Source organism: Muntiacus reevesi, chromosome 11 (genome assembly GCF_963930625.1).
Source record: "Muntiacus reevesi chromosome 11, mMunRee1.1, whole genome shotgun sequence".
Taxonomy (NCBI): domain Eukaryota; kingdom Metazoa; phylum Chordata; class Mammalia; order Artiodactyla; family Cervidae; genus Muntiacus; species Muntiacus reevesi.
In genome coordinates, this window is record NC_089259.1 from 31,538,567 (window position 1) to 31,562,825 (window position 24,259).

A 24,259-nucleotide genomic window follows, 5' to 3' on the forward strand; every position below is an offset into this window, starting at 1 on the left:
GTGAAGGTTTCTTTCCCTCTTTACTAGCCATGGAAAGGACTTTAAAGGAAAAGCAAGGAGCAGTCGGCGAGGAGTACTTTTCTCTGGCAGACGAGGTAATGTCTTTGGGTATAATCTGCTGCTTAGAGCGTGGGGTTGAGAGCAGACGCCACATCACCTGCTGGCGCTCACGGGCCCACCGCTCAGAGACGCAGGGCCGCTGCGGAAACTCAGACGCCGTCTTCTCCAGGAACCCCCAGGGCTGGCTTAAATGTCAGGGGTCACATTTGAGGTGTGGTGAGCAGGGGTGCTCCAGCTTTAAACAGAAGAATAGCCTGGAGATTTATCACAATTCAGAGGCTGGGGCTGCATGCTCACGGATTCTGATTCTGTGTGTGTGTGTATTCCAAGTACATATTTTTTTGGTGGAGAAAGAGGCTGTCATTTTAACAAGCAGCCCAGATGGTTCAGATGGAGGTGGTCAGTGGACCCTACTAAGAAATTTCACCTCAAGAACCTATAGAATGTTGAAAATAAAGTGAAAAAGAACCCATAAAATGTTAAAACTCCTTAGTCAAAAGAAATGGGAGTTTAAGTCACAATATTCCGATTTATAAAGGCTTGAGGAAATAACTGATCAGTGAAAGATCAAGAAGAGGAGGCATGTCTCTCAGGTAATTCTATTTTGACTCCTGGTAAGAAATGCCATTTGCCTTCAGAGACTAGTTTAATTTTACAACTCAAAAGAACCGCGTTTCATTGCCCAAACCTGACTGCCCATGACCTACAAAACATGGTTTATAAAAATCACAAGAAACAATCTTATAATAATATAACAACAATAATTTTTAAAATGCAGTCTTTTTTCCAGAATACTGTCACCCGAAAGCCTTGGCCAACCGTCTCAGTCAGCTTGAGCTGCTGTAACAAAATACCCCAAAGTGGGTGGCTTCTCAACAGCAGGAATGTATTTCTCCCTGTTCTGGAGGTTGGATATCTGAGGCCAGGGTGCCAGCCTGGCTGGGCTCTGGTGAGTGGGAGATGTCTAACTTCTTTCTTGCATCTATTTTTTCCCTCTCTTGCTGTGTCTGTCAGGCATTTTTAAAAATTGAAGGACAGATGACTTACAATATTGTGTTAGTTTCAGGTGTATAGCAAAGTGACTCAGATATATATATTTTTAGATCCTTAGGTTTTCACACAGCAGAGAACGAGCAAGCTGCCTCTCAGGTTGTCTCTCTGCTCATCTGATCTCTAGTCCCTCCCCAAGGCCCCACCTCCATGTTGGAGAGGGGCTCAGGGCCTCAGCACAAATTTGAGGGGGGCCCAAACATTCAGTCCACAGGACCAGCATAGCACCAAAGGGATGGATGTGACTTGGCCATATTTTCAATTTCAAGACCAGAGATAAGAAATAGTCCTTTCAACACAGACTGTGGATTATCCAACCAGCAGCCCCTGGTCATGAAAACTACAGTAAAATTGCCTTCCATGTCTAATGAAAACCTTGGACTCAGCCAGTAACGGGTGATTTCAGAACAACATCTTTTGCCTCATGGAAATAGACCAACCAACCTAAAAGCTGAAATGATGTAGTTTATGTCTAAAAAAAAAGCTTATATCTAAGTGAAACATGATTTGATATTACAAATTCCTTGTTCTTGGATGGCAGGAATAGCTCACTGGTTTTTTCCAGAATGTCCCCAACTATGGAAATTTCATCATTACATTGAGCCTTTGAACCACACAAAAGAACATGCAACTCGGACTACACAGTGAATGGTCCCTCCACATGTCAAAGGTCAACCTCCTGATGAATTGGCGACCAGCCTAACTCACGCACATCTGAATTGGGGTTACTGGAGCCAGTGAACACAGAGGGCTCACTGGAACATCTCTCTGGGGAGGGGCTTTCAAAGGAGGGGTCTTTGTCAACCAGTCACCCGTCAGCTGATTCCATCCTTCCGCTGTCATTCTCTAATTTAGAAGATTGTCCTCTGCAGTTGGCTGCTGTCCCTTTTATCGTCCTCTGCCCCGAATCCCCCCAATGAAATGTTTATTGGGCCACACTCACCCTTAACCACAAGGCAAGAACATGAAGCAGATACTTTAGGCACCAAGCCTTATCCAGTGATCACCATTATAGATAGTTTTCTTGCTTAATTAACCCATGCATATGGAATCTAGAAAGATGATACTGATGAACCTATTTGCAGGGCAGCAATGGAGATGTAGATGCAGAGAACAGACTTGTGGTCACAGTCGGGGAAGGAGAGGGTGGGACAAATTGAGAGGGTACCATGGAAACATATACACTACCATGTGTAAAATAGACAGCCAGTGGGAATTTGCTATATGATGCAGGGAGCTCAACCCAGTGCACTGTGACAACCTAGAGGGGTGGGATGGGTTGGGGATTGGGTTTCAAGAAGGAGGGACCATATGTATACTTATGGCTGATTCATGTAGATGTGTGGCAGAGGCCAGTACAATATTGTAAAGCAATTATCCTCCAATAAAGAAAAAATTCAAGAACAGAAAGGACTGATTGAAGGGTACAAAGCATCTTTGCTGGGAAATGCTTGTTTTGCTACACAACGATCTTCTTGATTCATTCACAGCTCTGTAACTTCTTATACCGTTTGGATTTGGGAAGGACCTGAAAAGTGTGTTATATGCTTGTCCCGGTGCCTTACAGGAGGCAAAGCTGTGCTCAGGGACACACAAGTCGCCCCTCTAGGACACGTCCATCCTGCTCAGCACCGCAGAGGAGGTCCCAGGCCCCCGAGGGTACATCAGTGGATTCACCAAGTAAAACTGGCAAGCAGCCCACCCCGATGACCTCACAGTAAACAGTTGCCGGGCGTGTATCTAGACCTGGGAGACCCGAGTTCTGGTTCATTCATGCAGAGTAAGCGAGGTAAAGATAGCAGCCCGATGTGCCATGCATGGGCCTGCCCCTATAATACATCAGTGTGGGGCAGGAGCCAGAAGAAGCCTGCAACCCACAGCCCTCTCTTCCGATGCTTGGTTCTGACCGGAGACACCCTCGTGCAAATCTGGGGGGATGACCCAGAGCAAACCTCAGCAGACCCAGCGCACGCCCCCTGCGAACAGCTGCCCGGGCCTGTGGTGTGCTCCGGGCCTGGAAGTGGGGACAAAACAAGGTAGGCCTGGCGGGTAGAGCTGGGGAGCAGACTACAGCTGGGGTGCTTCCCCGGCACCAGGACTGCTGACCTGGACAAGCCCAACCAGGGACGGTCAGCAAGGAGACCTCCCAAGGGGTCTGAATGCAAAGAGAACAGGGAATGCAATGTCTTCCTTCATAGACATTCTGTGTCCCTTCCCACAAATCACATATTCTCTTATAAACCCTGAAACATTTCCCTGGAAAGCAAGTTTTACAGCTTCATTTGTAAACTGAGGGGTTTGGAAGCCAGGGCTTTCAAGATCCCCCCCAGACCCCATCCTGTGGGATCTTAAGATCTTAAGGCTCCATGGCAAACACTAGACGGAGATAATAAAGATGAAACAAAATACAAACGAGCGTAAAGGTCTTCTATCTCAGCCTCTCGATGAAGAGATGCACAGTGCAAAATTCTGGTTAACTAGTGATCTGGTTCATAAGGTGGTTAGATTTCTCTTTCACAGGTGACATTGTCAACTACTCAAAGCATAATAATACCACTATCAAAATTGCAACCAATATAATCATGAATGACTCAAATCATCTCCCACTTTCCATGTCTGTGAACCGTACACCTGAGAACAGAATTCACTGTGGAAATGCAGATGCGCTGGGTAGGTCAGAGGAATTATGTCAACAGTTTACCTAACTGTGAACATTTCAAATGCCGTTGCTGTGGCCTGGACAACCTCTTCCAGGGGTTCTGATGTGGTTTATTTCCCACCAGATTCATGTTGACAGAAGCAGGCAACACCAGCCTGTCCTGCAGTTCATCCCCACCCTGAGACCCAGGACGCCCACTGACAGTTAGTGGCACTGACCTGTCCTTTCATGTCTGGAGCGATGGGAATGGTGGGCCAGATGGTCGAGTAGATGCCAAAAAACACCAGCCAGATGAGCATGCTTCCCCAGACGGCCAGGTGACTGAACTGCAGGAGGAAACAGACGCTCATCAACAGGGCCATCTGCGGGCCTGGGAGCCACCTGACCGACCCCGCCCCGCTGCAGGAGCCCTCGGTCCATGCCACTTTTCTTTATGGAAAGATTTCTATGAGTCACTGGTCATTGGAGAGTTTGATCTTTCTCATTTTCTTGGCTCAGAGTATTTAACAGTGAATTTAAGTAACTAGTGACCCCAAACCACCCTGAAGAGGAAACTGCTTTTTGCACCACTGCTGATGGTCCCCTAGGCACACCCCATGGTGCCAGCAGAATCCTGCCCATCCTTTACTTGTGTGCATTACAACCTGGTCTGAATAAACAAGGCCTCGTTCATCTAGTAAGAGGGTGCTGGAGAGACAAAATGACCAAGGTCATTTTATTTATCATTCTGAGACTTCAATTGTTCTTTTCTAAAGAACTTAAAAAGAAACCTGGCATGGACGTATATCTTAACACCACTCTGAGCATCTACTGGGTTGTGAATTTCTTCTCCTTTGTCCTCTTAATAGGATAATCCTTGACTTCCTCCATGATCTAATCCATCATGAGCCTCTGTCAGCTTTTTGAAAAATCTGACCACTGCTCAGTGCCTGCTCTAACCCCCAGGCTAAGCCACCATCCCCCCTCACCTGGCTTCATTGTCTCTGTCTCAATTCTCTGCTTCCATATTTACCTCCCACCCCTCTCTTATGTAATCAGCACAGAATTAGAAGCCTTTGTAAACAGCAGAGACAACCATGAAACATTGGCCATAACCCTCAAGAGTTGGAGATAACTAAAAATGCCCCAAATTGGGGATTGATTAAATAAGTGATGGGATCTTGATAAAACTCAATCCTCTTTAATCATGAACTACGACTTTGCAGAAGCATATTTTAAAGCATGTAAAATATTGATATATTTTTAAGTGAAAAAAAGGCTACAATACTCTATGTTCTGTAAAGCTTCATCTTATTAAAATAAATTATCTTCATTTTATTAAAATAAAATTATCTTCCAGATAATAAGTCTGGAAGATAATACAGCAAATGTTAAAAATAACTACCTCTTGGTGGTAAAATTATGGAAATTAAAAATTCACCTTTTTGTCCTGTATTTTCTTTGTATGTATATATATATATATATATATATATATTTTATAATGTGCATACATATTTGAAATGAGCTGTTAATAGCTTAGAGTTGTATTAAGAGCCTAGCAAATGATTAGGGAACTTTGGATGGCAAATGTGCCCTGATAAAGATCAAACCACAATTTTTAGATGCAAAAATTTAAAGTCCGTGGCTTGACATTGCTTACCGTTTTCCTGGGTTTTAAAAAGATCTATACAAAAATATCTATACTGGATAAAGAAATATTAATAATTCTATAGAAAACTTACTTTTGTCCAAGCTGTCGTCTCCAAACCAGCTTTCAGACAAACAGTAACAACAACATACTGTGAAAGAAAGCGGAATTTGGGAAACGTGTTATCCTTGTATTTTCAACCAGGAGAAACCCCACATCCTCCCCAGGGACAGTTTCTTCCCAGCAGCTGGACTTTGGAAGTGCTACCTTGGGAGCTAGTTTCCTGGGGGTAAGTTTTAGGAAACTTACAGGCAGGTTTCTTTTAAGAAAAGTCCTCACTTTAGTGATTGTCTTCTCATAAGTAATATTGCTCTCCCCCCTTTTCTTTAGCTTGGAAGATTAGGGAGAAATCACCTTCTCTCAATGTAGGTTTTTTGGTTTTTTTTTTGCTTGTTTTGATTTTTCACAAGTAGGTGTGAAATGTTCATGTAAAGACTGAGGGAAGTCTGTTGATCCCTTGTCCTGAAGTCTGAACTTTACATAAGTGAGTAAGTGAAGTCGCTCAGTAGTGTCCAACTCTTTGCGATCCTGTGGACTGTAGCCTACCAGGCTCCTCCATCCATCGGATTCTCCAGGCAAGAATACTGAAGTGGGTTGCCATTTCCTTCTTCACAGGATCTTCCCGATCCATGGATCAAACCCAGGTCTTCCGCATTGTAGGCAGACGCTTTATCCTCTGAGCCACCAGGGAAGTTCCCACCAGGGAATTTTGCATAAACTTCACTAAAATACAAGGTAAGCATTTTATAACCATTTTGAGCTTCTTGTTGTTGTGTAGTTAAGTCGTGTCTGACTATTTGCGACCCCATGGACTGCAGCACACCAGCCTTCCCGGTCCTCCACTATCTCCTGGAGTTGTCTCAGATTCATGTCTTTTGAATTGGTGAGGCCATCCAACCATCTCATCCTCTGTCATCCCCTTCTCCTCCTGCCCTCAATCTTCCCCAGCATCAGGGTCTTTTCTAATGACTTGGCTCTTTGCATCAGGTGACCAAAGTGTCAACCCTTTCAATGAATATTCAGGGTTGATTTCCTTTAGGATTGACTGGTTTGATCTTCTTCCAGTTCAAGGGACTCTCAAGAGTCTTCTCCAGCACCACATTTGGAAGGCATCAATTCTTTGGTGCTTAGCCTTCTTTATGGTCCAACTCTCACATCTGTACATGACTACTGGAAAAACCATGACTTTGACTATACAGACCTTTGTTGGCAAAGTGATGTCCCTGCTTTTTCATATGCTGTCTAGGTTTATCATAGCTTTCCTTCCAAGGGGCAAGAGTCTTTTAATTTCAAGGCTGCAGTCTTTCAGTTCAGTTCAGTTCAGTTCAGTTCAGTTGCTCAGTCGTGGCCGACTCTTTGCAACCCCATGAATCGCAGCACTCCAGGCCTCCCTGTCCATCATCAACTCCCAGAGTTTACTCAAACTCATGTCCATCAAGTCGGTGATGCCATCCAGCCATCTCATCCTCTGTTGTCCCCTTCTCCTCCTGCCCCCAATCTTTAAGGAATCTATAATATATACTTCAGAGATTTGAAATAATGATGACAAAGACCTTATACAAAGGGACAGAGAGGTAGAACCCACACATGCGCCATCTAAGAAAGATTCAATAAACAGGTAAACTTACCGTATAAACGATATTTCCAACAAATAAATAGTCTGTGGCATGACCATTGGCCAGCACAGTATCTGAAAAACAAAGAAGTTACAATCAACCTGTAGAGCGCTTCAGTCTGTTTTACTCAGAATGTAAAAAGAGAACTTTAGAGACATTTACATTTGTCACATCATCTGTGATTCTAATGCCTCCTCTTTCTAACTCTGAATTTCTTCATCTTATATTTTCTCCAAATGAAGCAAACACACAAAGTCAGGTTTCCAACAAACCAACCAACCAACCACTTTTCATACAGATTAAAATTTCTCTTTGTCTATTAGAAGAAGGAATAGAATAAAACCATATTAATCTATCTCTGGGTTTCCCTAGTGGCTCAGTGGTAAAGAATCCATCTGCCAATGCAGGAAATGTGGGTTCAATCCCTGGGTCGGGAAGATTCCCTGGAGAAGGAAATGGCAACCCGCTCTGGTATTCTTGTCTGAAAAATCCCATGGACAGAGTGGCCTACAGTCCCTGGGATCAGTCACAAAGGGTCGGACATGACTAAGCAACTAAACAACCAAAAAATCTATTTCTGTGGGTGCTAGTATTAGACAGTCTCTGCATGCTCATTTGCCATTTGTCTTTAATTTTTGCTAAATTGGCATTGTAGGCCAATAGCAGAGATAACTATGTGATACAAAATGAGTCCATGATGACTGCACTCAGAATTCTGGAGGACATTCACTACTTATGTTCTCCATCAACTTCTATGTGAATTACTGGGGGCCTGTAAATGCAAACATCCAATGCGCGATGTCTAGACAATATAACTAGGATGTGAAGCCTTAATTTTACAGCTTTTCCATTTTCCAACGTACATAATGATCACTAAGACAGAAGTGAAGGGAAAGTCGCTCAGTCATGTCTGACTCTTTGTGACCCCATGGACTATACAGTCCATAGAATTCTCCAGGCCAGAATACTGGAGTGGGTAGCCTTTCCCTTCTGCAGGGGATTTTCCCAACCCAGGGATCAAACCCAGGTCGCCCGCATTGCAGGCAGATTCTTTACCAGCTGAGCCACAAGAGAATTATCTAGTTCAGGTCAGCTAGCCTGCTGTGAAAAGTCTGATTTTTACCTTGAGGGTTGAAAACCTGTTTTAAAACCAGAAATGGTTTATTTGAGTGACACTGCCAATCTCCTTTTCTTCTTTCTTTATACCCAAATTAGACCTGTGGCCTATAGGCCAAGTAAACAGGGATTTTTGTGTTCAAATTTCCAGCCCAGTAGCTGTTGTACATGTATATTTGGGCTCATCAATTTACCCATCTGTTTGTTGAAGAATCTGACTCATGAAAGTATCAAAATCTATTTAGTTTTGTCAAACACCATAATGACACAGGTAAAATATGATTGTCATGGGACCCTGGATCCAGCCACAGGGTGTTCCCTTTCTCCTGAGTCCTGGTAAGAAAACTGGTGGATAAGGACAGATGAATCCTCAAAGAGGCATCATGGGCTGTGTTAGGTACAGACCTAAACTGAGAGTTTCCAAACTACCTCCTGTTCGCTTTAGCTCAAGATGGATTTCCTATCCTTAGCCTTGCCCTCTGAGTTCACAAATGAAGAAAAGACATTTAACTGAGATGAGCAGTGATCTGAGGGCCCTGAGTTCTACCTACATGAAGCCCTGACGGAGTCTGGAGAAAACGCTGATCAGATGGAAGACTTAGAACAGCTGGGAAGTTAAGCTGAAAACCAGGTTTACAATTACGGTTTGACAACTTCTGAATTTCCTTTCGACAGTAATGTTACAAAGGCTGGTTGACTCATGTGCTAAAAGAAATTAAACATACAAAGCATTTGTCTACATATGGAGGACTTAGAATGTGCTTCATACTTCAAGAATATACACTTAATGAACAGAAAACTGTTTGTTAATTCTACACTGAAAATAGAAATTACGTTACTAAGCATAAGACAGGCTCTGTTCTAAGCACTTTACCTCCATGAGTATGCTTACTAATATATGTTAATACTAATAAATGACTATTAACATTGCTAATACACAACACTAAAATACCTAACACTTCTTTGATGCTCCAGCAATGCTATGAAATGGCATTATGACCTGCATGTTTCAGATGAGGAAACTAGGGCAGCAAAGAGAAGCTAGATGACATGTGAGGCCATACTCTGAGTGAGAAACTGTGAACTCCGGAAATAAGACATTGTTCTCACTAACTGAGAGAGAGAAATGGACCCCAAAGTGTTACAGAATCTCTGCCACATGAATCTCACTTTTCTTGTTTTTTTTTTTTTAATTTTTATTTTTCAGTGGGTTTTGTCATACATTGATATGAATCAGCCATAGAGTTACACGAATTCCCCATCCCGGTCTCCCATCCCACCTCCCTCTCTACCCGATTCCTCTGGATCTTCCCAGCCCAACAGGCCCAAGCACTTGACTCATGCCTCCCACCTGGGCTGGTGGTCTGTTTCACCACAGACAATATACATGCTGTTCTTTCGAAACATCCCACCCTCCCCTTCTCCCACAGAGTTCAAAAGTCTGTTCTGTACTTCTGCGTCTCTTCTTCTGCCCTGCATATAGGGCCATCGTTACCATCTTTCTAAATTCCGTATATATCTGTTAGTATACTGTAATGTTCTTTATCTTTCTGGCTCACCTCACTCTGTATAATGGGCTCCAGTTTCATCCATCTCATTAGAACTGATTCAAATGAATTCTTTTTAATGGCTGAGTAATATTCCATGGTGTATATGTACCACAGCTTCCTTATCCATTCATCTGCTGATGGGCATCTAGGTTGCTTCCATGTCCTGGCTATTATAAACAGTGCTGCGATGAACACTGGGGTGCACGTGTCTCTTTCAGATCTGGATTCCTCAGTGTGTATGCCCAGCAGTGGGATTGCTGGGTCATATGGCAGTTCTATTTCCAGTTTTTTAAGAAATCTCCACACTGTTTTCCATAATGGCTGTACTAGTTTGCATTCCCACCAACAGTGTAAGAGGGTTCCCTTTTCTCCACACCCTCTCCAGCATTTATTGCTTGTAGACTTTTGGATAGCAGCCATCCTGACTGGCGTGTAATGGTACCTCATTGTGGTTTTGATTTGCATTTCTCTGATAATGAGTGATGTGCAGCATCTTTTCATGTGTTTGTTAGCCATCTGTATGTCTTCTTTGGAGAAATGTCTGTTTAGTTCTTTGGCCCATTTTTTGATTGGGTCATTTATTTTTCTGGAATTGAGCTTCAGGAGTTGCTTGTATATTTTTGAGATTAATCCTTTGTCTGTTTCTTCATTTGCTATTATTTTCTCCCAATGAATCTCACTTTCATTTCCACCTTCTTTCTCTCCTAGAAAGTTCCTTTCCCATTAGGTGTTGGTATTTCAAAAGAATTCTTCTTAATCTAGTTATTTCCCCCCCTGAAGTTGTCTTCTTTTATTCTTCGGGGTCCACTTTTCCCTCTCAGTTGGGGGTGCTGTCCCTGTGATGGTAGGGTGTTCAGCAGCCTGCCTGGTCTCCATCCATGGGATGAGAATAGTACCCACTCCCTGGTTGTGAGCCGGGAGTATCCACCACCAAGTTGTGACAACAAAAATTGCCTCCGGACACTGCCGAGGTCCCCTGGGGAAAATTCCCCATGTTGAGAATCACAGTATTAGAGGAAAGAAAACAGAGGAGCTGGAACAAATACAGAGAACACACCCTGAAATAAGAGTGGTGAATGAAGGGAACGCCCCTTGCCTGTAGCAGGCTGAGGAGCAGAGTATGTTAGGACCTCACAGCTCACACCATCAGGAGAGAAGTAAGGTTAGGCCTTGGTACAAAGAGATGGAACTGCCATTGCTTGATGGCCTTTAAAGGGGCAAACCCTGTGATCACCTCCAGGGCCGAGACCTCACTGATGGAGAGAGCATCTCCATGGAGACCCTTAAGACCATGGACCACCATGCTGGGAATTTGGCACAAACAGAAGAAACAGGTAGTGAAACCCAGGGACCTCTTCTAACTGTAGCTTCTAGAATTTTATAAGGCATGCATTTCTACCTTGCCATGATAGTACAATGCTACTGGCATTAAATAACTGGCTTGTACCTGAGTTCACCTGAATACACTTAAGATTAGTGAAGCCAAGATAACCCTATTATTCCAACTCATCATTTTTCAAGGATAACTCAACACTGTGTTTTAAGTTTCTGCTTAGGAAGGAGCATCTCCCAGCCCAATCGAAACTAATACCATCTGGGAATAATTCATTCCTTGAAGGAGAAATTCCCAAACTAACCTGTGATTCTGACCATACCAACAGCCTCGGAAAAGAGCATCCACTAAACAACTCACAAGTCACTGCTTGGCCCGCCCTGTTGGGGAAATTCCCACAAAATAGTGTGTTCTCTTAAAAGTTATATTTTGACTGCTTTAGAGGGAAATACCTGTTGGAATCAGTTCTTATGAAAAATTTGCCAGTAGCATCCTCTTGAAGAAAAGACACCAAGTCTTAAATGATCATTGGTGAATGAACACATTCATAAGCTACAGCTTGCTTATAATTCAAGGCTGGAAAAGTCCATTTGGACTGTCCACTTTATTATTTCTGCAGCACACTACTCACAAATTATTTCTTCCTGTTTTGCTTAATCTTAACAGTACTGTTAAGATCCACCACTCTACTCAGAAAAGCAACTTTCCTATAGCTTAGCTGTTTTCATTTTAGCAGGGTATTTAAAATTCAAGTAACTTTTTAAATAGGAGATAAAGAACCCCTAAACCAAGGTAAGTCATTGGGTTCCCAAGCCAGCCTTTAGAACACATTTATCCACCATCTATGTAAGCGATGATAAGATTACTGCAGATGAAGCAGCACGGGGGCACAGATGGATGTAGGGAGGAAGGGGGCAGAGAGAGGGGAAAGGACAGTTCAGGCACAAAAGGAAATACATCCACCTAGAGACATGGGGGTGGATGCCTGCGCTGCATCAGGTGGTGACGTCGGCTGGAGCCAAGCCATTCCAGGTTCTGAGAAGGTCCCAGTAAGAGAAACCCATCCAATGCACAGGTGGAGAGAGGTGATCTCAACACACCTTTATTCACCAGCAGGACATTGAGCATCTCCCAGTAGAAACCATCACTAGCACACAGGCCCAGCAGACCCAGGGCGGGGTAGGGGAGGGAGGGGGAGAGAGAGAGGGATTGAGGGGGAAGGGGGACGAGGGAAGAGGAGCGAAGTGGGCTGCCTGTTGTGTCAGCACTCCCCGCAGCGTCTCACTGGACCATGTGAGGTCAGCCAGGAGATCGAGATTGAGGATCAGCTCTCCCTAGATGAGAGCTGAAACAAAGGGGGACAGTGTGTGCTCTCCATCCCTGCGGTCCAGGGAAAGAGCTCTGCAAGGTAAACGAAGCCGTAAGAGTGGGAAAGATGCTTGTCTCACTTGTTGGTCACATATAGAATGATCTGGTGGGGTTGCATGTGGGGTAAAATCTGATACGATGATGGGATGACCATGTGCATCAAAGGTGGTACTACGGGAGCCTGAAGCCCTGTCCTGATTCTCCTCCAGGCAGAAATCATGCCGTGGCTTCAGGACCCACAGACCCTCAGCAGCCGCCCAGCCTGTTGGTCCAGACTTACGTTATCTACAAAGTCAGGTTGGAGTCAGGGACTAGCATGATGTAGGAATAGCCAAATGAGGTTGACAAACCCAGACACTAAACCGACTGGTGTGAACAATGACGACAAACCCACATGGACCCTCCAGTGACTAGTGACAGCCCCAAACGCTGCATGCAAAATGCTCTCCAAGAATGTTTGTGGGGTAAGTCTGTCTCGTTTTCTAAACAGGCAGAATGATCGGGGAACTTACCTCAGAGGCTTCCAAGGGGCTAGGCTGATGACATCTTATAAAGATGCCATTTCAATGAAATGCTCATTAAACACACTACATTATGACCCGGCTAAACCACAAAAACGTGTTCAGAGAGGGCTTTGACGAAAAGCAAAATCTGAAGCTTAAGTTACAGTGTAGTCCTGTGCAGCCAGGGCTCAATAATCAAGAAAACAGATGGCGTGAATGCATACATGTGTTTTTGGTGTGTTAAGAACCTGTGGAGGACTGGATTCAAAATCACAGCATCGAGCACACATCTGACTCCAGAGGAAGAATTAGGGAGATGGCACTGTTCCCTTGACAGACAGCAGGGCACCTGCCAAGAATTTTGGCTGGAGAGCAGATGCCAAGTCCCTCCTGTTCTCTTTCTTCCAACCTTTTGCTTCAGCAGCACCAATTCAGTGTGTGTGTGAGTCAATCAGTCGTATCCGACTCTTTGCAGCCTGCCAGGCTCCTTTGTCCGTGGGATTTCCCAGGCAAGAATACTCGAGTGGGTTGCCATTTCCTTATCCAGGAGATCTTCCCGACCCAGGAATTGAACCTGCGTCTCCTGCTTTGCAAGTGGATCTTTTAGCATCTGAGCCTCTAACCTTCAGCAGCACCAATTCAGAGCAGCCCTTGCTCCAGCACATTAACAGGCTCTCCTCTCCCCATCTCACTCTTGGGGCCTCTTAAGATGGCAGAGGCTCAGAGGTACAATGCCAACCAGCTACTACTGGATGAATATCAAGAGTGAAAATGTCTTCCAAGTGTCAAAGAACTCACTTACAAATGCACTTAGAAGTCATCCTGCTCAAATGTCTTCCCTGTCTGTATGACAACTGAAATGATTCTTTTTGCTTCTGATGCTGTGTATTCATGAAGAGAAGATTCATTTTTCCTTTTTCTGTAGAGTGCCATACACTATTGAAAGGCATTTCTAAAAGGTAGAGTTTATACAAGTGTTAGTGATTATAATTACATTGAGAACCAGCACTGGGTTAAGTTCCTGGTTATATAAGCCTTTTTCTGGATTTTCTCCTCTGTACTGACATTTCTGCTGGATAAAGTTAAGGATATGAAACTCAGATTTCAACCTTTCTCTTTTTTCATTCTTGTTTACTAAAAATAGATTTTAAAGAGGAAGTGAAAATGATGGAAAATAAACTCGACTGCCTGTCGATGTCAAACAGCCATCTTGTAGGCACAGGCTTGTTTCTGACTCCCAGGAGCAGAGTCTAGGGACAGTTCAAGGCTCTTCCTACCTAGGCAGGCCCTGTGACTAGTTCTCGCCAATCAGAAGTAATGGATCCTGTCCTGCCAAAGAAGGTTAAGAGCCATCAATCCTCCCGGCCCTCTCCTGTCCCTGTGTGAGGCTAAGGGTGAACTCGGGGGCTAAGAACAGATGAAGCACCACTATGGAGATGAACCCAGGGCTTGTTTTAACCAGGTGTCAGAAGAGAAATAGACATGGATGTGATGGTCATGAAGGGCAAAGTTTACACTCAAGGATGCCTAAAAACAGGACACACAGGATGTCAGGCAGGGCCACGTGGGGAAACAGCAGGGTCAGGCAGGAGGGAAGAGGGGAAGACATGACCCAGAGCTTTTATTTGGGTTTTCACAGGATAAAATGGACAAGGCAGGGTGTAAACTCGGGGTTGGATAGTGTCAATAATTTCAACAGCCTCTGGGTTCAAGGTTGATCCCTAGCTATGTGATACCTGGTCCAGGGTGATTTAGGGTAGAGAACGTTAGTCTGGTGTGAGAGGCTAAGATACAGAGATGTCTGGGGGCGCCAGAACTGTTGGCTGGATATCAAAGGCAAGCCTGCAGGGGAGCTGTCTGCTCTAGGGATCAGCCAACACTGGGAACATAGTCTCTCCAGGATCAGTTGAGTTCAGTCACTCAGTTGTGTCCAATTCTTTGCGACTCCAGCACACCAGGCTTCCCTATCCACCACCAACTTCTGAAGCTTGCTCAAACTCATGTTCATTGAGTCGGTAATGCCATCCAACCAACCATCTCATCCTCTGTTGTCCTCTTCTCCTCCTGCCTTCAATCTTCCCCAGCATCAGGGTCTTTTCCAAGGAGTCAGTTCTTTGCATCAGGTGGCCAAAGTATTAGAGTTTCAGCTTCAGCATCAATCCTTCCAATGAATATTCAGGACTGATGCCCTTTCGGATTGACTGGTTTGTTCTCCTTGAGGTCCAAGGGACTCTCATGAGTTTTCTCCAACACCACAGTTCAAAAGCACCAATTCTTTGGCATTCAGCTTTCTTTATAGTCCAACTGTCACATCCATACATGACTACTGGAAAAACCATAGCTTTGACTAGATGGACCTTTGTCAGCAAAGTAATGTCTCTGCTTTTTAATATGCTGTCTAGGTTGGTCATAGCTTTTCTTCCAAGGATCAAGTGTCTTTTAATTTCATGGCTGCAGTCACCATCTGCAGTGATTTTGGAGCCCAAGAAAATAAAGTCTGTCACTGTTTCCATTGTTTCTCCATCTATTTCCCATGAAGTGATGGGACTGGATGCCATGATCTTCGTTTTCTGAAAGTTGAGTTTTAAGCCAGCTTTTTCACTCTCCTTTCACTTTCATCAAGAGGCTCTTTGAGACAAGTGCTTGGACCTGGTGCACTGGGAAGACCCAGAGGGATCAGGTAGAGAGGGAGGTGGGAGGGGGGATCAGGATGGGGAATACATGTAAATCCATGGCTGATTCATGTCAATGTATCACAAAAACCACTACAATATTGTAAAGTAATTAGCCTCCAACTAATAAAAATAAATGAAAAAAAAAAAAAAGAGGCTCTTTAGTTCTTCTTTGCTTTCTGCCATAACGGTGGTGTCATCTACATATCTGAGGTTATTGATATTTCTCCCAGCAATCTTGATTCCAGCTTGTGCTTCACCCAGCGTGGCATTTCTCATGGTGTACTCTGCATATTAGTTAAAAGCAGGGTGACAATATACAGTTTTGACGTACTCCTTTCCTGATTTGGAACCAGTCTGTTGTTCCATGTCCAGTTCTCACTGTTGCTTCTTAACCTGCATACAGATTTCTCAGGAGGCAGGTCAGGTGGTCTGGTATTCCCATCTCTTGAAGAATTTTCCACAGTTTGTTATGATCTACACAGTCAAAGGCTTTGGTGTAGTCAACAAAGCAGATGCTTTTCTGGTATTCTCTTGTTTTTTTCAATGATTCAGTGGATGTTGGCAATTTGATCTCTGGTTCCTCTGCCTTTTAAATCCAGCTTGAACATCTGGGAGTTCACGGTTCACATACTGTTGAAGTCTGGCTTGGAGAATTTTGAGCATTACTTTGTTAGTGTGAGATGAGTGTAATTATGCAGTAGTTTGAACATTCTTTGTCACTGTCTTTCTTTGGGATTGGAATGAAAACTGACCTTTTCCAGGATCAAGGTGCCTAATACCAGGGCATCACAAATGCAGAAAATAGAAAACAGTGTCAATATACCATGGACAATATACTATTCCATTTGATGATGACATGAGGCAGAATTAGCCTTTATCGGGCTAAATCCTCGATATTTGGGGGTTGTTTGTTGCAGCAGCTGTTCCTACCCTAATTCACCTTGATTCAACTTCTTGGCAGAGTTCTAAAGGTGAAATCTAGGAACTCTGGCTCATACTTTTTACAGCGTTACGTCAAACCCAACTGTGTAAAATACATGTCAGTTTACAGAAGTTGTCAACAGTGCAAAATAGAAATGGCTAATGAATCATACTTTGGGGCATGGAAGAAGTCCAAGCTGTACAGTTTATTATTATCTTTTTGAAAAAATATTGGCTTCCCAGGTGGCTCAGTGGTAAAGAATCTGCCTGCCCTGCAGGAGGTGCAGGTTTGATCTCTGCGTTGGGAAGGTCCACTGGAGGAAGGCACAGCAACCCAGGCCAATATTCTTGCCTGGAGAATCCCCATAGAGAGAGGAGCTCGGCTGCTACAGTCCATGGGGTTGCACAGAGTCGGACACAACTAAAGCAACTTGGCACACATGCACACACAGTCAGATACACCAGGGAAGTTTTCATTAATGCAATATTCAGTTCAGTTCAGTTCAGTTCAGTTGCTCAGTCGTGTCCGACTCTTTGCGATCCCATGAACCTCAGCACGCCAGGCCTCCCTGTCCCTCACCAGCTCCTGGAGTCCACCCAAACCCATGTCCATCGAGTCGATGATGCCATCCAACCATCTCATCCTCTGTCATCCCCTTCTCCTCCTGCCCTCAATCGTTCCCAGCATCAGGGTATTTTCAAATGAGTCAGTTCTTCGCATCAGGTGGCCAAAGTATTGGAGTTTTAGCTTCAGCATCAGTCCTTCCAATGAACACCCAGGACTGATCTCCTTTAGGATGGACTGGTTGGATCTCCTTGCAGTCCAAGGCACTGTCAAGAGTCTTCTCCAACACCGCAATTCTTCAGTGCTCAGCTTTCTTCACAGTCCAACTCTCACAACCATACATGACCACTGGAAAAACCATAGCCTTGACTAGACAGACCTTTGTTGGCAAAGTATGTCTCTGCTTTTTAATATGCTGGTCATATTAAAATAGGTTGGTCATAACTTTCCTTCCAAGGAGTAAGAGTGTTTTAATTTCATTGCTGCAATCACTATCTGCAGTGATTTTAGATCCTTCCAATTCTGCCCCCTTAGTAGTCCTCTAATCCGTCCACGTCTCTGACACTGTCACTATACAATCTAAGCAACAGTCAACCAGCTGGATGCCAAAAATCGTTCTGGCCAGTGGCGTCACATTGAAATTCATCAGCTACTTGGCTCTCTGCTTATAACCCATCAGTGACTCCCGCTGAACTTATACGTGAAAAGGCTCACTAGTCCCCAAGACTGGGAAAGGTCTCATCTCTTGGTCTCCATCCTTTACCATCCCTAGGCAATCGATCTCACAGCCTCGCTTCTCAGTCTTCTACCCACACATGTCTTCTCTGACTCTGAATCACAGCCTCTTACCCATGCTATTCCCACAGTCTGAAACCCTTCCCTCCCTTCTGTTCCCAGCTCTCTCCTCCCACTCATCCTTCAACTATGTAACACATCCTCTAGGGGGCAGTCCTCAAACCTGGGGCCAGATCAGTGGTCTTTGGAACACACACCATTTGACCTTGATTGTCCTGTCATTACACTTTCTGTTCAGTCCTGCTTTGTCCCCCGTGAACTCCACGAGGGCAGGGAATCTGCCTGCTGCTACTTGTACTACATCTGCCAACAGGGACAGGGCACAAAGGACATAGTCACTTGTCTTTTTTTTTTTAATGAATAAGTAATTGATTTTAAGAAGATGCAATCTCAGAGAACAAGGGCAATCTAACCCCAATTTAGCTTAATGTGAAACTTACGTGACGTAAAAATAACCAAGTTTATAGTAACCAGGTATAGGGTCATAAATAATTCAAGCTAAAATGACCCAGTACTGCCACAGGCAGAGAGAAGTACCCTACATCTCATTTTATACAGGTATACCATCATTTCAGTTTATAAAACATGTCTCATCTCACAGCAGCACATTTATTAGAAAATATAATGTAGCTATCTTCAAAAATGTTCAGAGATCCTGCTCCTTAATTAGTGCCAATACAATAAGTATCTACATCGCATTTCTTCTGGAAAGGGATGGGGATGGTTTCCAGAATGTAGACAGGGAGGAATCAAGAATAAATCTTTTTTTGGGGGCCATTTTTCTCTGATGTTAAGTATATTCCTATCCCTTCCCTCTTAAATTCCATCAAGAAAAACAAAATCTGAAAATTTCCTTTTTAAAAAATCAAAACGGATTTGCCAATAACCACATTCCACTTCAAGGAGGATTGCTCAAATATGCAAACTGCATACACCACTGGAAAGTCCAAGAGTGGCCCAACACCAAAGTCTTGGTGAATTTCAGTTCCTGCAAAGGTGACATCTCTGGTTTTAACCTAGAATCACGTTTAAGTTTGAAGGGTGGGAGCTGCAGACTGGCCATGGCCATGAGCATAAGGTTGTGATGGTTGGAAGAAATTTGATTTACTACAGAATTGCTGGAGTGGAAAAATGTATTTTGAAACTTGAAATGAATCATCACAAACTCCATCAGCCGAGCACTGCTTTGAAAATTCTATCCAAAACCACGCAGAAATAAGCAAAGCAAAATTCTTGGACGCTTCTTAAGGAATGATCGATGGGCTAGCACCTCTCAGAAACGTTTCTTGCCAACAGTGATGCTGGGGGTGACCAGCTCTGTCTGTACCTAAGCCTCTATGCTGGGGGTGACCAGCACTGTCTGTACCTAAGCCTCTCTCCAGGACGCCTGGAGAGAATTTCCTGGTAAAATCCACCATACTGACGATGCAGTCCACAGAGTATAAAGCACTGCAACCAAGCCGCTCTGTGGATCTCAGCAAAGGTCCTCAGGGCTGAGTGTAGCCTGCGGCTGACGGACAGCTTCTGGCAGGACTTGGGGCTGGAGCGGGAGTGGGGGGCCCAAAGCACTGTTCTGTGAGATCAGGGTCCCCGTGGTTTGACGATGCCCTCGTTTGTCTCAAATTGGAGCTATTTTCCAACACTTCTTTGGGAACGGGGTGAATGCCTCCTTCTAAGGGGTGGTTCAAAGTGTTAACAGGAGCTCATTGTTATTTAGGGCAATCAGCCCGTGAACAAATAATCAAATCAGCTGCCACATCCTGGTTCTTCTCAAACTTGCAAGCTTTTTGATTTCCCCCTCTGACTTCCTTCCTTTCACTAAAAAGACAAATACACAAAGACCCGCGCTCTTGCCAGACCTCATGCACTTCTCTACACGGTTGTCTTGTCTTCCTCAGAGGCAAGCCTGGGGTGTAACTCTCCCACCCCAAACCTCTCCCTGAAAAAGGGCCATATCTGGGTTTTAGTGAACTGACCCTCAACCTAACACCCCTCTGCTACTGCCCTCTCGACTAAGGTGCTGCTGCAGATGCAGAAGGGATGCTGGAAATGTGTGCAGTCATGTTTTGACTCACAGCTGCACAAGGATGGGGGGAAAGGCGGTAGGGAGGGGATTCGCTGTCCATGGCCAGGGAAGCTCAGGGTCCAGAAGTGCTCACCAAAGGCTGAACAAGATCCCGAGTCCATCCCCTGCACCCCCTTGGGGGCCACTGTCCGAGGACTCTCCCAGCTCCTGGGCAGCACAAGCCCCATGTGCTTGCGCTCCCTGTCGGGAACGCTCTTTCTCCCCTACTTTCCCTACACCTCTCCTGCCCCACCTGCTCACCCCCTGTTCCTTTTTTTAAGAACTTAAGTACTACTTATTTTCTTGGAGAAGATGCTTCCTTGACCCACTCGACTAGATTATGTCCCGGTATTACAAGCTCCCCAGCAGCCTGTAGAACACTGCACACTGGCCATTAAGCAATTACATGCGTAATTCCTGATCATCTAACATGTTCTTCTTCCCAATTGTCAGCTCTGATCTCACAGACTCTCCCAGAGAGCAAGACAAGCTGCGTTTATGTCCACCACGCCCTTGGCACCTGGCACATCACAGGTCTGCCATGATTCTGCTGAAGGACTTCTTCTCAAAACAAGTTCTCCCCTCACTAAACACGCCCTAGTCCCAGGTTTAACCCTACTTAAGCTCCCTGGAACGGCTGCAGACCTAACCAGGGCTCCTGCTATCAGTTTTCCTTCTACTATCGGCTTTACAAGATGTGATGGAGTCAACTTCCCAAAACTGCTCTGCTCAAAATACTCAGCTCAATCTAAATGCTACTGACTGTTCAATTATTCCAAATGGAGTCTTGGCTTCTTAACATTGCATTCCAAGTTCTTTGCAGTCCAGTTTTCACCCACCTTCTCCAACTCTTCTGCCTTCCTCTCAGTAAGGAATGAACTTCTCAAACTCTCTGCATCTGTCCTGAATCACCACCTTCATTCAGCTCTTCCCTCCAACCCTCTCATTTCACTCTGCCTGGACTTCCAGGCTAAGCCTACACCTTATCCCCTCCAACAAGCCATGAGTCATCTTAAATGAAAGACATCTCTCTCAGCCCCCTGCAATCTGAGAGCGCTTCCTCTGGATTTTACTTGAGAGTTACTTTCTGCCTGAACTAGAATTATCCGCATCCCTTACCAGACTTTGAATGCCTTGACGGTGAGACCCATGTTGCCATGTTTACCCACCACCCTTAGACTCTATCACAGGGCCTTGGAGATAAATATCACATCAAAGAATAGGGCTGAGGGACACTGTAATCATGTTTGTGGTGTACTAATACTGAGAATTGAGAGATGAATCCTACAATATTCATTCCATTTGCTAGAGGACATCAACTAGTGACCAAAACACCAACAGTCTTCTGTTGTTCTTTACCAGATAGACTTCACACTTGCTATTCATTTCACCTTCAACAGTTTCAGTCAAAAGGTTACTGTTTATAATATAACCAAAAGAAAACCTCTATGCAGAAGGCTTAATAAATATGATGAAATCATGATGCTAACCATGGTGGTGATTAAAAAATGGAAAAAAGTCATCTTTTTGGTTGCTAGGCAAATTGCTAATCTGGATGAAGCAGATAAAGTGAAAGTCACTCAGTTGTGTCCGATTCTTTGCGACCCCAGGGACTATACAGTCCATGGAATTCTCCAGGCCAGAATACTGGAGTGGGTAGCCTTTCCCTTCTCCAGGGGATCTTCTTAACACAGGGATCAAACCCAGGTCTCCCACATTGCAGGTGTATTCTTTACCAGTTGAGCCACACGGGGAGCCCAAGAATACTGGAGTGGGTAGCCTACCCCTTTTCCAGTGGATCTTCCCAACCCAGGAATTGAACTGAGGTCTCCTGCATTGCAGGGGGATTCTTTACCAACTCAACTACCAGGGAAGCCATGTGGTGGAAGCTAACTTGAAATTTAGTTGGTGACATCTCTTAGGTAAACTAGTAACTGTTGGGGATCTATCTTCTTTTAAATATAGACCACATTGCGAGAGTGGATGGATTTATGTGATGTGATCTAGGTAAACAATAGTGATCCCACCATAAACTACAAGCCGCCATCTCAAAGTACATAATGTTGACTCAGGATCAGAAAACCATCTGATCTGATGGAGTCACACTAGTTCCTTCTGAAGCGGGCAAGTAAAGGACCATCTTGCAAAATATCTATGAGTCCAAAGCAAGCACTGCATATTTACAGAGTCCGCATAGACATAAGAGGGTGGTGGGCCTAGAGATAATACAGAGTCAGTATGAGTACAAGTCTTCCTATGCACAAAAAGCTGGGCTTGGGGACCAGAGGACACGTACCAAAGCCGCTCTTGTGCTCAGCAGACAAACTGTCTCCCATCACCAGCCCAGCCTGATACAAAGACAGCCACTTTATCACCAAACTGCCAGAGCTTCTAATACAAAGCACAGTCAACACTCTTACATTTGTAAGCCCTTAATCACAAAATCATTTCAAAATATTGGGTTGGTCAAAAGGTTTGTTCAGGTTTTCCTGTATGATCTTATGAAAAAAGAACTCTTTGGCCAACCCAATAAATTAAGGCCACTACATGTAAAGGAAATGGCAACCCACTCCAGTAGTCTTGCCTGGGAAATCTCATGACAGAGGAAGGTGGTGGGCTACAGTCCACGGGGCCGCAAAGAGTCAGACACGACTGAAACGACTTCACAACAGCAACACATAAAGATGAATCACAGGAAAGCATCACCGTCCAAAGAATGATTCATCTAGAATGCCCCTTTGGGGGTGAGGCTAGAAGCAAAAAATTTTACTTTCTGCTTTAGAGACTCAGGCGTGAAGTAGGAAATAGCAACCCACTCCAGTATTCTTGCCTGGGAAAGTCCATGGACCGAGGAACTTGTCAGTCTACAGCCCATGGATCACAAAAAGTCAGACACAACTGAGCACACACACAAGTAAGCAAGAGACTCAGGGACCCTTGAAAGGAAAGGAGGTCTGATGAAACAGCATCAGTCATAAGACATATAACACATTGGCTGTGCATGCATTTTCTCTAACAATCAGTATTTGACAGGTTAAAGCACATCAGTGAGGATGAATCATGTCCGTCTGAAGCACAAAAACCACGGCCACAGAAGCTTGGAAGAAGAGACAAAGAAGCTTGGAAACTTCATATCCTTTGGTTCTCTGAACAGTCAGAGGCCTTGTCTAGTCAACATTTGGCGTAACTTTCCCCGGGGGTATTATTATGATTTGAGAGGGGTAATAGACTGACATTCTCATAATACATTTTCATTTTTTGAGATTAAAAGGTATGTCTCTTTAAGAAGCCACATTTTGGATATATTAATGCGAACAAACATACCCTCCTCCAGCTCAGCGAAGGTTAAAACAACTGGAATAGTCTGCCCTGCAACAAACTTTAAATATTTGCATGAAAAGTGTACATCAAGGAAAAGAGAGTTTCAGAAGACAGGGTATAAAATTATACTCTCATGAGATTTGAGTTATTTGGCATAGAGGTGCATCAGGTTTGGAAAACGAAAGCCCAAGTAATTAACAGAAAATTTCAAACACGAGGGCAAGAGGCATTGATGTTTCATTATAGTAAAGTGCTTTTCTTCAAAATCCTTGACTCAAATGGTTATTAAAAATAAAGTTTCAAATTCCTAGTATTTAAACTCTCCAGGCAACTGGAAAGAAAATGGGTTCTTAGAGCCAGAAGGGGTGAAACCTACAAGCTATAAAGTTCGAGACTAGCTCTCATTAGATGTTATGTATGTTTTTCTTCTGAAATTTGTTCCTGTGATCTCTAGGCCTGTGGAACTGGGAAAAAAATTTGTGAACAACTGGTGTGGAGGGGCTGCAAAGCTACTTGCTGAGAGTTGAATCACGAAGCCATTACCTACCATGTTCCAGCGCTTTCATGGGAAACCAGAAGAGGATGAGCGAGTGGACCAAGGCGTTGATGCAGTGACCCCAGAAAACCTAAGGGAAAACAGACCGAGGCTGTCAGGAACTGCCCACACTCTTGACCTCTGTGTGGCTCAACAAGCCCCTCACTGTCAGGGATGCGGGCGGCAATTCCAGCTCCAGAAGGCGGAAAAAACCAATTTCCTCCTTTTTAGCTACAAATGAGCCGGCTGTCTCCAGATAATATTCCTTGAGTACAAAGACCTAAAGAGATATTCACATATACACAGGACAATATACAATCTACCCACATCTGAAAAATAAATGATGATCCATTTCCTTTAGAACTGAAAGCAAGCCAGCAACATTTTACCATCACTCAAAAAAAAGGGGTAACAGGTCACAGTGGGACTGAAGAGACTGA

General features: G+C 44.2%; 1 protein-coding gene across 1 annotated transcript in view; it reads right to left on the reverse strand.

Moving 5' to 3' along the window:
- Window positions 1-24,259, reverse strand: part of LOC136144073 (phospholipid-transporting ATPase IB) — a 389,187-nt gene that overhangs the window by 110,833 nt on the left and 254,095 nt on the right. Inside the window, exons 29-32 of the mRNA XM_065901698.1 lie at window positions 23,832-23,910; window positions 7,085-7,146; window positions 5,491-5,547; window positions 3,988-4,095 (exon numbers count right to left, since the gene is read on the reverse strand). Coding sequence (XP_065757770.1) covers window positions 3,988-4,095; window positions 5,491-5,547; window positions 7,085-7,146; window positions 23,832-23,910 — 306 coding nt within the window. The remainder of the gene's footprint in view (window positions 1-3,987; window positions 4,096-5,490; window positions 5,548-7,084; window positions 7,147-23,831; window positions 23,911-24,259) is intronic.